Consider the following 15,532-nt stretch of genomic DNA (forward strand, 5'->3'; position numbering starts at 1 on the left):
ATGATAAATTAATGATCTGTTTAAAAAAATTTAAATTTTTAAAAAAATCGTGACCATTGAGACAAAAAAATCGAGAGGACAAAGTTACATTTTTCAACACAAATAGAGACAAAAAGTTAATGGTTATGTTGGCATGGAACATTCTTTGGAAGTTGCCCCCCAGCGCTATTATAAAAGATCCCAATTTAAACACAGCATTTTTTTTTTATGAGAAAAAAGCCACAGCTTCATTCTAAGAAATAGAGTCTACCCACCTTTAAGTTTGTTATTTAGAATTTAGAGAAGTTATCGGTCATGGATTTCTTGACCATCAAAAGCTTGAAGGCAGCTTACCATAATCTTATAACATTCCTGTTAACTTGTATCGGAATCAAGTATGGAGTCTCCAAGATCAATCCTTTCCAGGAACCAACCCTGTCCCTTCTGGTCACCGCCGTGTTTTCCCATGTTATAGCTTCCGCCGCTGACATGGACAAGCCCAACACCATTATAACATTTTATTTGTCAGGGATAGTTGCTTGTGAAACACTGCTGTGGATTCTCATTGCTCACCTTTCCTGGTTCTGTCTCATTAACTTCCTTCTTTTACTGATACTCAAATTCTTGTTCTTTCACTTCCTCACCAACCTACTCCTTCCCTACTTCAACTCCATCACTCACCTGATCTGGAACTCCTTCTACTGCATCACTCAGCTGCTCTCTGGAACACCTCCAAATACAGAACAGCAACCAGGACTCCCAGGTGTAGCATCTCAGATATAGCCTGCTTCATCAATATGTACTTTTTTAGTTCTGTTTTAGGCTTTATGCTTGCTTACCCTCATATCATGTAGTCTTAATTTTCTCTAGATTAATCCCCAAATCATCGACTTATTCTATGCAAAATAGACCACCCTATTTTACTTTTAATATTATTTCCTATACAAGTTGGATTGGGATTTGGGGTTAGGTTAATCCCCAACTTATGGGTTCAACAATATGTAGGGTTTGAATTGTGTTTTTGGCATTATGCTTATGCTCATATTATGTAGGCTTTATTTTCTCTCTTTGTGGCTGCAATACTTTCCTTTTATGTCTCTTGGAGTTCGATTTAAGTTTCTAATATTACTGGTTAGATTAATCCCCAAACCATCAGGTTATTATCTGGAAAATAAACCAAGCTATTTTACTTCTATTTTGATTTTCTGTACAAGTTGGAGTAATTAACACAATACTGTTCACTGACCAACTGGGATAGGTAATTTACAATTGTATTGTACAAGTTCTGTTTAACTCGTTGTTTGATCAATTTAACTTTTCTTGCTAATGTTGTAAAAGATTCAATTCAGAAAAGCCAAGCTCCACTGCAAACATGGCTTGAAGCAGGATATATTGGGTAAAACATACCGAATAGGGCAATACTTACACATGAATCCCAATAGCATAAAAAAAGGCTTCCCCATTACTGTGCTCTTGATAAAGTTGATGGACTTAAAACTAATTGCGGGAGCTTGCTGTATACAATACGAAAAGAACTAAACTGAACTGAAAACAACTTATGAAAGACCAAGTTATAGCAGTTTCTGCAATGAACCAAGCGCAAACCTCAGTCCTAAACATCAGGGTCACCCCTGGTTTTTTGTTTTAAAATAAAGCGTGTCCTAAATGCGTTACTGTATATCGCTGTTTGAGATTTATACATGAACATCTAAGTTTAGTCCTAAGTGATGCAAATGTATTTTTGTGGCTATAGCCTCGATTACAATGTATGCGAACTGGTTTCCAGATCTGCAATGAACTAAACTAACTTATTCTTCTTGGGTTCCATGAATGTGAAGATTATACTTTTAAGGGATTTAATAGATACTACTGTCTTATTTATTGTTATCCTCACTCTGAAATTACTTCATTGCAATTTTGTCCCAATGCATTTGGGTTTTTCCTATGAAAGTTTGTAAAGGCTGTGTTGGTACTGATATATTTTATAGTTCAGTAGGGCATTGAGTTGTGCCATTACTTTTTTGTTTCTGTTTATCACATTTACTATCATCGGTTTGTTGTTGATTGATCAATTAATGTTCTAAATTTTCAAGCTAATGTTGTATAAAATTCAATTCAGTGCTGCCTAGTTCTAGTCTAAGAAATGTTTTTAGTGGATACTATTGGGAAAACATTGTATAGATCAATATTTACTGTGGAAACCCTAAAGTGAAAAGATACACTTCTCCCTAACAGGACTCTTTTAGTTTGTCAATCCTGATTTTGTTGTTGAGGACTACAGAAGGGTACTACTAATGGTAGGATAACTAAAACAAGAAAAATTATAAATAAACCTGGTAGTCTGGGATTTAGTTCAATTTGTTGGCCATAGTGCATGGATTGTGGTAAACTCCTTTACATGTGATCGATTCCTACTGAAGAAAAAACCTGCTACGTTAGAGTAGTCCTAAAAAGAGCTGAACTGAACAAAGCATATGATTCTACAAACATGAAAACATTTAGACAAACCCCAAAACCCAGTCCTAAACCACTTGTTTTGCTGTAATATCCTAAAATTTCCCACAATATATGAATGCAACACTATTTGAGGTTTATCTGTATAAATCCATTTTTAGTCAGAAGAAATTCAAATGTAGTTTTTGTTTAGATGTGAATGTCATTATAAGTTCTAACAAGTTTGAATTGTAAACGAGACCGCACCATCTTTTTCTGTTTATTAGATTGCATGAAACTTAACTTTTATGCTCTTAGTCCCTTCATACCAGACAGGAGTGTAGTGAAGGCATAGATTTATCATCATCTCACAATAATAGCTTCATTTCAATTGTCACAATTTAGTTGGGTTATTCTTTTTCAAATATCTTGATTTGCTACCAAGAGAACTTCTATTCCAGCAGAGACTTGAATTCAGAGTCACTACTTGTTTTTGTCATTCATATTTTCTATCAAATTTTTTTTTTGGAATGAACGTGATGCACTTTGTATACTTCTCAGGAAAAATGTAGAGTGTATAGTTTTTCAAGCCTTTGGCTCATACTCAATATATTTGTATAATTTCAGGTATTGAGGCGCACCAACTACTAGTTTTACACATGTTGGATTGTCAAATACGATTTGTCCCTTTATTGTGCATCAAGTATTCTACATCAACCTATCATCATCAGTAGGTCTTGCCTGGTTTCATGGAATTGTATGCATGACAAAGAAGGAATGATATTGTTGCGCCTCTGCTACTCAGTCATGCATTCTCTGCAGCTTAACAGTTGGTAACAGAGTTTCTCTCCCCCATGCTCTTGAAATTCCTCAAATTGAACTTGCCATCCTTGTTGATTTTCCTTTTCTTTGCAGCTTCTCTTCATCCTCGGGGATTGCAAGGAATCGCATGGATCTATTCTTTCAGTGAGGACAAGGAGGTTTCTTGCCATTTCTCCCAATATAACACTACTGCATTTTTCTTCTTTGTTTCTGTTTTCTCCATGTTTTTTCCTTTGTACTTTAATGCTTGTTTGCTTCTCTGTCAACTTAAAATGGATTACATGAGTAGTGAATTTTTTAACTCCATTTACATAACTCTTGCGTTTGCTGAATAAGGAATTTTTGAAAGAGAATTTCAGTATTATACAATTCCATTTTACTTGACTCTGTTGTGTTAGCTGAACACACCCTTTCTTACATTTTGTTTCTCTTTTCTTCTGTACCTAACTGCACTCGCGCCTTACAGAACGGAAAACTCCTTCGGTTGACTAATTAATCCGTGTTTTAATTCTCTACTCCCATGTTTGTGGGCTGCAGATTATCTCTGTTGAAGTCAACTGAGAGAAATCCTCTGCCTGAGAGGATTCTTGTGCTTCATATTATCCCTTCTTTTTAACTAATCGCTAACCACTCTCAATCTTCTTTTTCTGGATCACCACAAATTTTTCCATTGAAGTATACATCAAACATTTCAGCAGAAGATGCACAACCTAATGCATGACATGGGTTGGGATGCTGTTGCTACATAGGAACGTATGAAAAGCAGGTAGTGGTTTTGTGGAAATGTATGACAATCATAATTGTTTTCTTAAATTCTGTCGCCGTTTTTTCAACATAGCCTTTGTGCCAATAATTTTCAATAAGCAGTTAGGAATATTTTTATAGGAGTTAATCGAGTCTAAGGAATAGTGCTTGCTTTGTCTGATCAAGAACTGAGATTTCTACTGTTCCTAAAGGTCTACCATATACATCAAATTAATTTCCATATATATGTAGCATCATTAAACTTTTTTTATGTATGCAGGTGTTTGAGTATTTGATCAGAGGGGTTTCTCTTCTTTTGACTTCATGTCTTAAATCAAGATGCTTCTGGACTACTATTTGTTGAGGCCTATGGGAATGGAAAGTAAATTTTACAATTTTCAGCAAATACGCTTTAAATTTTTTATTTATCAAATATTCCTTTAGATAAGGAAGACAATTCAACTTTATTAAATTTTAATTTTCTTGTTTAGAAATAATATTTCAATCATGGAGAAAAAATAATTACTACAAAATTTTAATGAAAAAAATCTGATTGATATCTATTCAAAGATAGTCTCGCCAATATTAGTCAAGAAAACTCTTAAAAGTGTTCAACGATAGTCCAAATTTATATTGACTAATCAATAACTGTAACAGTGTCATTAAAAAACCAACCTTTGTTAACGTTGAATAAAAAATGTTGACTTGTTTGAAAAATAATTTCAGATAAAAAAAATACTCTAACTGTTGAGAAAATAATCTGCCAATAAAAGCTAATTTTTATCCTCATATTTACGTAGTCTTATTTTTGTGGAGGAAATCTTCTGTTGATGTAATGTATGTCTGTTGGAGGGAGATTTAAGTTCCCAATAATTAAGGGATTAGATCAATCCCTGATTCAACGGATTATTAGTAACAAAGTAATTTTTGCCTTGAATTTCAGTAGAAGTTAGATTAATTCTGATAACACATAGTCATCTGAGTCAGGACCATCCATGGACCAAGTGGGATGGATTGATCCACTACAAATGTTTTTTAAGCAAGGAATATTGGGTAAAACAGGGTAAAATTTACAAAAGAATCCCTGTAGTCTAGAGAAAAGCTTCTAATAAGAGTGCTCTTCATGATGTGAATGGACTTACAATTGTTGGCATAAGCTTGCTATGTAGGCTACGAGAAAGAACTGAACTAGGAACCGTTAGGTAAACTTAAATGGAATAAATTTAAATATATTAGCTGTTGTGAGTAATTAATATATTAGTCGTTGTAGTCTTACGAGTAATTAATGTCTTAGTCGTTTTTATCTGTTTTGATTACAACAACTAGAACTATTTGAGTATGTAAATTATATTGTTGATTAATAACAACATAGAAAATGTGAATAACATTGTTCACAAAAGCTTGATTTGCTAACAAAGTGGTACCAACAAGAGCTAGTTAGTTTGGGTGTCTAAGTGGGAAAAAGGAATCAATTAGCTTGAGTGTTTGAGAAAAAACAAGAGTGAGAGATGACTAGTCTTACAAATTGTGTGCTCATGCTCAAGTTGATAATTGGAGTCTCAAAATGAAGGATCATCTTGGTTTCCAAGAAAATTGGGAGATGGTGGAAAATACATGTAGAGCACGAATTGGTTGGATGTTCAGATGAATGTGTTGAGAGGAGTGCATACAAAGGACATGGGAGCTCTGTACATCCTATACCAAGCTGTGGACGAATTTGACTTTGGGAAGATTGAAAGTACAAAATCTTCAAAAGAAACATGAGACATTTTGAAGAAGGCATATAAAGAGGACGACCGAGTGAAGCAAGTATGGTTTCAAACACTAAAAGTGAAGTTGGAGAGCATGAGTCTTGAGGTCGTTGACAAATGACTTTGAGAATGTGGTATGGACAATTGAAGAATCAAAGGACCGGTCAATGCTAAGTTGAAGAGCTTGCTGGGTCTCTTGAAGCACACAAGCAACAGCAAAAAAAGAAGAAGAAGTGGGAGCGACTTTAGAAATTACTCCAAATAAATCTAGTGGTTGATTTTATTTCTTGATCTTATTCATGTGTAATTGTCTTGCTTTTATCTTCTCATTTTCGACAATTATGTCTACTATTACTTCATATTATGTGTTTAATCTACTCCTATATCATAGAAGCAAATCTTCACACTCGTAATCCTCTTAAATTAAATGTGTATGTATGTATTGATTGAATTTATATTTAGTGGCTAACTTCCCTGGAGTTTCCTTATTTATTGTTTCCTGTGATATCAAACTAAATAAAAAAAGTTCTTAACAAGTGCTAATTCAAGCTAAAGCATAACTTGATCCCTATCACTTTTTATGGGCTTCGATGACTTCAGATATCTTGCTTCCATGTAACTACATCTCATAGACCTTATCAGACTTGATATGCCAAAATGCAAAATTTACTAGTTACTTCTACTTTAGTAATGAAAGAAAATACAACAAAAGTGGATTTTAATATAAAATTTACAATCAAAGTAAATTTTATTCTACAAACAAGCATCTTATTTATCTAAAACTAATATATATTATTCTCATTTATGCACTCATCATCAGTTCACTTGACCACCATCTAATTTCGAAGGTCTAAGTAAAATAATTAGACACATCCATGTTCTCAATACTAACAATATTTTTAGAAGATATGATAAAATTAATTAAATACCATACCATTAAAATATATTTTCAGGAGAATTTGTAAAAATGATATTTAATATATGAAAACTAGAAAAATATACTTTAAAAGAAATTATCATTTACCAACTCAAATATGCCTCCTTCACTTATAATAAAAGTAAAAGTAAAATATGTACTATATGTTACATTATACATTGCAGATAATACCTTTTATACCAGAGATATGGTATGCAAATATAAGGTTAGCTGCAGAATTTGTGGGAAAAAGGATAAAGGTGATCATAGTTAAATCAACCTTCATTAAGATTGAACGGATTCAGTTAAAGTTCAGCAAGACAAATGATAAATATAGCAATGGCTGCAAGAACATGGCTCCCTTTAGTTTAGGCTACTACAAAGGCACTGGATGAAGCTGTAAAGTGATGAATTGATCCAAATAAACCCTTTGCAGCACCAAAATGTCTAAATCTGTATACACCAGGAGTCACACCCTCTGGTATCCTCCATTCCAATGTTGCTCTACTCCTTGAACTCAGTTTGTAAGGCCTTGACCACTTATAGCGGAGACAGAAATCATCATCATCATATGCAGGAATCCAATCATCCTTTTCTTGGAGAAACTCCACCAGTGCAAAGGTGCCTTCAGTCATGAGATCATTGCGAGGACAAGCCGACCAAAATGAAGCTGCCACCATGTCACCACTTTTGAAGGTGGAGTTCTGCGGCACATCAGCACAAACATCCCCAAAATTTACTCCAAGGGGAATTCCATCCACCACAACTGGTGGAAGTAAACCTATTTGCTTCTCAAGGAGATCAGGGGGTTCAGGACCAGCTTCTACCGCTTCGTCGTTGATCAGGGCCACTGCAAGTTTCTTAAACTCCTGAATGTATGCACTTAGTGTGTGGGGACCATATAGTGTGGAAGCACCCTGACAACAAGAAATTTAAAGTCAGAAACTTAAATAGAATAGCCACTAAAAAAGTGCTATTATCACTGTAACATTATCCACATTGTTGGAAGTCCCATATCAATTAGAAATATCGTCAATTTCTGAGTATATAAGTGAGTGCAAACCTTATCTAAAAAGCCAGTTTTTGTAAAGTTAAGATTAAAGTCTACTTCTTAATATAGTATTAGAACCATGAGTTAGAGCCTATCCTAGCAAAATTTGTTGTTTTTTGGGTTGGATCTTTTGTTCCACCTACTATCGGGCTGCTAGCGAACCATCATTATTGTCTAGTCCCATGCTTGAGATATATATGCTTCGGCGTGAGAGGTGTGTTTTGAAAGTCCCACATCGACATACATGTGTGTGCATGTTAGCACAAGTGTGCACAATGTTTAGTTGGCCAACTCTAGCATATGACTAAGAGGAACAAATTTTCAAAAATGCTCAAAAGGCCTGTCTGATTCTATCTATCTTTTGTCAATACAGAGTAATATGATGTGATTAAGAATTTGGATCACTAAAAATAAACTTTTGTCAGTGTTTCAATTGTCCTTGCTACATGGTAATCTAAGAGATGTCAAATGTTTGTTGTGAATTTCATGCTCTTACAACTGACCTCGTATCTTTGCACCTGGTACTCTTCATATGTAGTGACGTACTGTGAATAGGTGTTAGATAACCCTGCTATAACAATGTAAATGTCATCGAAATCAAAATCTTCTTCACTAGTTAGCACTGTCTTCACTGCATCACGAAGACGCCTCCCAGCCATTGTTGTGAATTCTGTCAAATGAAAACAATGGCAAACAAGAATGAAGCACCAAGAAGAAATATAAGGACCAATATAACTTGTTTCACAAACACTTATATGAATAAATAAATAGCCATCAATTTCCACGGGAAAAACAATAAACATGAATTAGATGTATTTATATATGCAAAGTTTCTGTCGTAATTGAAACAAAACTTGAGAAGATGAAGGGTGGAGATTCCAACAATAGCATATTACAATAAAATAAGAGAGCAGGAGACAAGTTGGTACCTCCTGGTACACAAAGAAGGACCAATTGCCCAATTCGAATGATCTGAATCGGAAGTATTGAAGGCTGCAAAATTAACACCAACATGAAAGCTTCATAAAGTCAAAAGAGTCCTTATTCAACCAACACAAAGGAGATAACTAAACTGAACCAAGGGAAAGGATTTATGAGTAACTTACAGCCCAATCATATGGTTTCTTCATTTCACCAGTATCTAGCAAAATCGGTTTGGGGCGATGACACTCTATCTGTTCCTTGGTTGGTGTCTTGAGCAAGTCGCGCACCAGCTTCCAGAAAGGATTTCCCTAACACACACATCAGAACAAATAATAAGCATAAACCATAACAAGTATTTAAGATTACTGTCTAAGACAATGCAGTATGAAAGAAAGATTACCTTATCATCACCTTGTGTAAAATCAAAAGCTCCAGGTCCATCTGTTGTTCCAGCTGCAAATGCAAACCCCATTGCGGCAGGGCATGTTTTTACAACCTCAGAATCTCCTTCATCAGAAATGGTTACCTCAAGTTGGGAGAAATCTATATAGGTATGTCGAAAATCGACCTCCCCTTCAATCTCTTCATCCACAGTATTGAAAAGATCTACTGCTTTTCTAAATTGTCTTTCTCCAATAATGCGTGTACTTTCAAATTCATCTGGGTAGCTATCACATAAATAATGCAATTTAGTACTTCCAAAGGCTTAGATGGCATTTCCATGCACTTGTGACACAGAGTATGTAATGAATAATAATTACCCGGGTCCTCGGCTATAACATAATTCATTCTTGCCTCCACATGTACTATGATTGAAGTCACAAGGTAATCCAGTATCTATGCAAAATGCTCCAAGCACATTTGGACTAACATCTCCACAATTTGATTGGCAGAACGCAGATACAAATCTAGGTTTGTCATCCTTCCTATGAGCACCTCTCACACGTTTTGAAACACTCGATGTTTTGCTTGCTGATCTACCAGGAGAAGACTGAAAGGAGGTAGCAATTTCCAGTAATTCATGCTCTGCACCAATGAATTTTAGATAAGAATATAAATATTACTAGTCATTTGTAATTTTCAGATCTCTTACTACTGATGACCTAGTTACATAACATCAATCACACAGAGTAAGTTTGTTTTGTTCTTCAACCAAAGCATGAAACAGATAATGAAATATCTAAAATGTCATCACGGGTTTCAAAAAGTGTTAGTATTCCAAATGATGGATCCACCTGACATATAAAACTCTAAATATTCATGCTATCAATTAGGATATTGATCATGCTTCTTAGATCAGTGTTCGAAAAGAATTCAAAAATTTCAACAACAGATGCATTACATAAAAAGACAAAGTGTAAGCATCTTACTATTATTGTGAAGGCCAGGAATTATATTTGAGATTTTTCGAGGCAAACCACCATCTTCAGTTTTAGCAGAATCAGTTTTTTCATAACCTTTTTTCTCAAACCAATCTTCCATGAATCGTGCAGCTACACCTTTATTATCCCCACTAATTAATGAGTTTGTTCGACTCATTGATGTTCCATGAGTAGGAAACCAGTTGAAGGATCCAACAGGTCCCCATTCATCATCAACAAATTTTAAAAGAGTCATTTCTTTATCAACATTATACTCATACTTTTTTCTCTCTGCAGCAGGATTATTTAGATAAGCACTAGGACTGCGATTTACACCAGCATCTAAGAGTTCTCCTGCAAGTATAAGATAACCTTCCAATGAGTCATAAGTTATTACCATCCAAGTTCCCCTAAAGATAGGAAAATATATCAGCATTAATCATTTTATCCTGTGATTTCATACTTGAACAACTAGTACAACAATGGAGATCTAGTATGAACTTGAACCATACCATCTGTGATAAATAAATTGATATAAAAGCTGTGTGTGGGATCGCATGTTTGTACATGGTGTACATAAAGGCCTAGGAAGGAAGAGAGTATGCAAATTGTATCCCTTACCCTTATTGACAAATATTGATCCTGGGCGGAGATTTTCATGGGCCTGGATAATACATTTTTCAATGCCATCGACAATGACATCAAAGGACTGATGCACAAATCCAAAAGAAGTTATAATGTACACAACATATTGGAGATAACCCCCAGGACCAGCATGAGTGTGAATTCCACTAATGGCTACATTATTTTCAGTATATAGATCACCATATCTGTCAAACAAAATGAAAATAGTACTTTAATCACACAACTATTGAGATCAAAACATCTTACTATGATTTCATTCATTCATCTAAAGTAAGTACATGCAAAATCGCTGTGATGAAAAACAATCAACAGTTGATTGATATCCTAATACAATCATAATTTGTTATGTAAGTCTATGTAACATCAACCACTTTCTTTCTCACCAATGATTAAGATTGCTTATTTTACTCTCTGAATTGAACTACACACTTAAAGACATTCAGATCCATTTTACTATAAGCAGAAATAAAGTAAATTTTCTCAAGATAACACAACTTCTGACACAATAACTCTTGATAACTGAACTATACACTGCTAGTACCTTGCTTTTAACCTCTCAATTACTTTGATCTTCACAATCTGTGAAGCCATGCAAGCATCAAGGTTCACAAACACTACCCTCTTCCCCTTTGGCTCCGCAACAATGAATGCACGAGCCCGTAGCCTGAAGTGAATTCCAGATGCTGTCTGTCCGGTGTTAGCATACCCCATCATGTTAACATCAGCAGCAGGGCCTGTAATGTCATAACTTCCAAGACCAACCAAGTAGTCAGAACTAGAACACACAACACCAGTCTCCAGTAGCAGCAGGAGTAAGAAAAGGGTCCAAACTCGCATATTTGCACATGCACTCCAAACATTCGAACCATAAAAGGAAGGAAACTCCATCACACATTCAACTTCAAAGTAAAAATGACCAGTTTTCCAAGCTTAGCAACTTCTTCTCATTCCCCCTTCACCAAAACACCTAAAAACGAAACTTTCAGTCATCTTAACAATAATAAAGCATAAATCAAATTTGAAATTCCAGACCTAACTATGCAGCATGATCAGACCCAATAACCGATCCATAATAAAAATATATTCCAAAATTATATAGGGAAACAATAATAAAGGAGAAAAAAAATCTAACTGCCTGAGAAAAAGAAAAAGCAGCTAGCTTTACATGAGGATTGACTTGGGAAAGTAATATATGTGAACCAGAAAAAAGCAGTCCACTCTTGAAACTACTGATTACATAGAAAGTGAACCAGAAAATGTGTTATTGTGTGTGTGATGCATGATCAACACCTCTCACAATCGATTACAATTTCACAATCAATCATAAGAAAATCAAAATTTCAAAATTATATAGGTTGACAATAAAAGAAGACAAATCTTTTTCCACCACCCAGAAAGAAAAGGAGACAACTTTACCAGAATATAAACACAGGGTAGTAGTATAAGCTATATCCAGTCTACTCTTGAAACTATTGGTTACACAGAGAGTAACCCAGAAAATGTGAGAGTGGGAGAAGAAGAAGGAGAGGGTCTCATGGAGGAGTAAGAGCAACGAAAAAGAGTGGAAGGAAAAGTTATGTTAGCGACATGACATGCTGTTCGAAGCAACTGCAAGTGCCAACGGCCAACGACCTTGCAAAGACACGAATGGGTAATTTCCCTATGAAATTTGAAGCTTCCCACTTTGACATTATTAATAAATCAAGAAAGTTAGCCTGTTACATAAACAAAGAAAAACATTGATTTTTTTTGTCCTGTTACATAAAACAACACATGGACCCTTTTGTCAAATTTGGGCTTAGCCGCGATGGAATTGTTTCAAACAAGGTTACCTGCATAATGCAGAGTGCTTGCGATAAAACCAAATGCTAACCACATAGTGATTATAAAGTTAATCCGTGTGAAAAAAAAATTAATTAAAAAATGGTTATGTACTTAATGTGGTAAAGTGTTTGCTGGGTAATTAAATTTGAATGGCAGACAAATCTGAGACTTTAATTCATATGTTATAAATATTCTTAAAGTAGGATTTGAGTTCGCGCACTTCCCAACATATTACTTTCTAATAACAATTCTATTGATCCTTTTTATTGGAAAATTTCAAGTAGGTTTTTTTCTTCTTCTTAATTATGTCTCTATTTTGAAAAATGTATTGTAATTAAATTCTTTTCATTAATATTAATTATGTATCACATGTCAATATGTAATTTTTTTGATTTTTTTAATTATTTTAAAAATAAAATAAATTTTATCACGTGTCACACTAATATGATGCCACGTGACAGAGATAGTGTGATATGACAATAACAGTGTCATGTGTCACTATTGAATATGAAAAATTTCAATGTAGTATCTGTATTTGTTATTTTGTCTCAATTTGGTCCTAAATTTTTTTTAAAACTGAATTAATCTCATCCCTATACAAAATTTAATTTTTACATAAATTTTACAATGGTATTTTTATTATAATTGATATTTTTAACAAAATTATGTTTATTTAAATGTATATTTTGTATTGAACTTTATTTAAATTTTGTTTTAAATATTTATATATCTATAATTTATAGATAAATGTTAGATTTGTTTTAAAAATAACAATTTTATAAATTCAAATATAAAATTTTAAAACAATTTTATAACAATTTAAAATAAATATATTTATTTAAAATTTTACAATTCAATTTATAAAGTTTTTATTTTTAAACCAACTCTAATGTTTGCCTATAAATTATTGATATATAAATATTCGAAACAATATTTAAATAAAGTTAAATGTAAAATAAAATCTTAATCTGATTAAAAATATTATTGTGTCATTTATATGAAGGTTAAATTTTGTCTCAATTTGAATTGGGATGAAATTGCTTCAGTTTTAAAAAAATTAGGACCAAATTAACACAAAATAACAAATACATGACATTGTCACTGCCACATCACACTGCCTTTGTCACATGACACAATGTCAGCTTGACCGATGACAATTTTTATTATTTTTTAAAAATAAAAAAATAAAAATTATAAAAAATGATTAGAAAAAACATGCTGACACGTGACATATAGTTAACGCGGTTGATGTACTACTAACGGAAATGACCTAATTGCAACGAATTTTTAAAATAAGGACCTAATTGAGACAAAAATAAAAAAGAAAAAGATAATATATTTGAGATTTTCCTATGAAAATGGGGACCAATGGAATTATTTAACCTTTTTATTAATAATAGTGACTATTTTAGTAACTAATAATGTTTTGTTTTACAAATTGGTAAATATAATGACTAACAACTTTTGATCACTAAAATTGGTTGTTAATAACACATTTTCTTATAATGAGTGTTGTCATCACTTTCTATCATGAATCTTATGTTTGTTATTCTTCACCGTTGATGTCCTGCTTTTATTTTTGTTTCGACGGTTATTGGGGGATTGCGTGCAATGATATATATTCTTTATGTAAATGTGACATCCCATTTAATATATAATTATAATAAATAAAGTATCACAAAATTATAATAAAATAGAACAAAATTATATCAAAATTAATGATAAACAAAATAATAATTATAATAACAAAATTATATCAAAATTAACCTTTTACAGTTATCCAAGATATACTAAGACAAAAAGTACCATAGGCACATAACAATGCCATAAACATGTTTCATAAAGCAAAACAGTCTAGCAAAATACACTTAAGCCTAGTCTAAATAGTTGTATCTCCACCATCCTCACGGTCACCAAGAGTCTCCACATCTGCTCACACCAACATTGGTGATCATTACAAAAAGAAAAACCAAACAAGAAACATACACAGAAATAAAAGGGTAAGCTAGAGAAAAATAATTTTGATATACACATATGCAAACAGGTTATAAGTAGGCAGATCAGTAAACACACAAAGCATGTGACAACAGACAATTTAAGACCCTCTAACTCAATTATCCAGATACATGTAATGAGACCGGATTCACTAGTTGCTTGTACTTGTGATGGCCTCTATTGCTCTGCAGAGCCATTGCCAATGAGTTTCACCTTACCACACACAAGCTCCAACAGAAGAGCAATACCACTCATCTACAACTTAAGGAGCTGGCAAACAAGAACACGGAAGACATAGTCAATTCCTAGACCACAAAACGCACTAGGCCAAAACTTTGGAACTGAAAAGAAAAGGAACAAAAATGAATTTGAGTTTGACTTACATGGAGGGACGAACACTTCAGTTAGTTCGGAGAAGGGTTTTGCAAAGTTCCCAGCTCAACTTCTGCTTCAAAGGAGATGAAAAAGTTGGAATTATTTTGGATGCATGAGAAAAAAGTAAAGTGCTAAATGGGAAAGCTGAAGGAGTTTCTTAAATGAAAACAAATGGGCTGACCTAAGGCCTTTTACAAAACTGGGCCCAAAACTTAAAAAAACACAGAAAGTGGGCTTCAAAGTAAGTACATCGAGGACACTTGCCATTTATGCCAAAATAATTATGAATGCGATGTGTATCTTAAATAGAACTGGTTGTGGTTGATAATAAACTTTGTTATTTATTTGAAGGTTTATTGTAATATATAGCATGATTGGTGTAATATTATTTTGGTGTATTTATTATAAAATAAAGTTTGTCTCATAATGCATATATTAATAAAGTTTTGAGAGATTCAGAATGGATAAAAGTTTAGCATCTCCCGTTCTAATACAGAAAGGAGACAAGTTTAGTCTTATGCAATGTTCAAAGAATGATTTGGAACGGAAATAAATGGAAGATATCCCTTATGCATCTATTGTTGGGAGTTTGATGTATGCTCAAACATGTACGAGGTCAGATATGAGTTTTGCAGTTGGTGTCTTTGTAGATACCAGAGTAATCCAGGACTGGAGCATTGGAAAGTTGTAAAGAAAGTTTTAATATACCTAC

At 33.6% G+C, this 15,532-nt stretch overlaps 1 protein-coding gene and 1 long non-coding RNA gene across 3 annotated transcripts; one reads left to right on the forward strand and one right to left on the reverse strand.

The window, feature by feature from the left end:
• The first annotated feature begins 224 nt into the window (after window positions 1-224).
• LOC114186595 lies at window positions 225-6,135 on the forward strand. 2 transcript variants are annotated; one of them, XR_003605117.1, is made up of 4 exons: window positions 225-778; window positions 3,040-3,245; window positions 3,328-4,000; window positions 4,259-6,135. It is a non-coding gene; the product is annotated as an uncharacterized LOC114186595 (long non-coding RNA). The 2 variants fall into 2 exon arrangements; XR_003605116.1 differs by having other exon boundaries at window positions 225-742.
• A 777-nt stretch (window positions 6,136-6,912) lies between these two features.
• Window positions 6,913-12,317, reverse strand: LOC114186833 (neutral ceramidase 1-like). The gene is made up of 10 exons (XM_028074877.1): window positions 12,043-12,317; window positions 11,168-11,593; window positions 10,603-10,811; window positions 9,991-10,335; window positions 9,382-9,646; window positions 9,021-9,288; window positions 8,803-8,928; window positions 8,626-8,689; window positions 8,200-8,366; window positions 6,913-7,562 (listed from the first exon to the last, which is right to left on the reverse strand). The coding sequence occupies exons 2-10, from the start codon at window positions 11,512-11,514 to the stop codon at window positions 7,014-7,016; spliced, it is 2,340 nt and encodes a 779-aa protein (XP_027930678.1). The 5' UTR covers window positions 11,515-11,593; window positions 12,043-12,317; the 3' UTR covers window positions 6,913-7,013.
• Between the last annotated feature and the right edge of the window lie 3,215 nt (window positions 12,318-15,532).

This window comes from Vigna unguiculata, chromosome 6, assembly GCF_004118075.2.
Source record: "Vigna unguiculata cultivar IT97K-499-35 chromosome 6, ASM411807v1, whole genome shotgun sequence".
Lineage (NCBI taxonomy): Eukaryota > Viridiplantae > Streptophyta > Magnoliopsida > Fabales > Fabaceae > Vigna > Vigna unguiculata.

Bases quoted from the DNA above. Each gene is read 5' to 3' on its own strand.
- LOC114186833 (XM_028074877.1), bottom strand. From the start codon at position 11,514: ATGGAGTTTCCTTCCTTTTATGGTTCGAATGTTTGGAGTGCATGTGCA. The intron at 8,929-9,020 runs GTAATCTTTCTT...TGTGTGTGTTAG, and splicing joins TTACACAAGGTGATGATAAG to GGAAATCCTTTCTGGAAGCT. The intron at 7,563-8,199 runs GTCAGTTGTAAG...TCTTGTTGTCAG, and splicing joins ACCAGGTGCAAAGATACGAG to GGTGCTTCCACACTATATGG.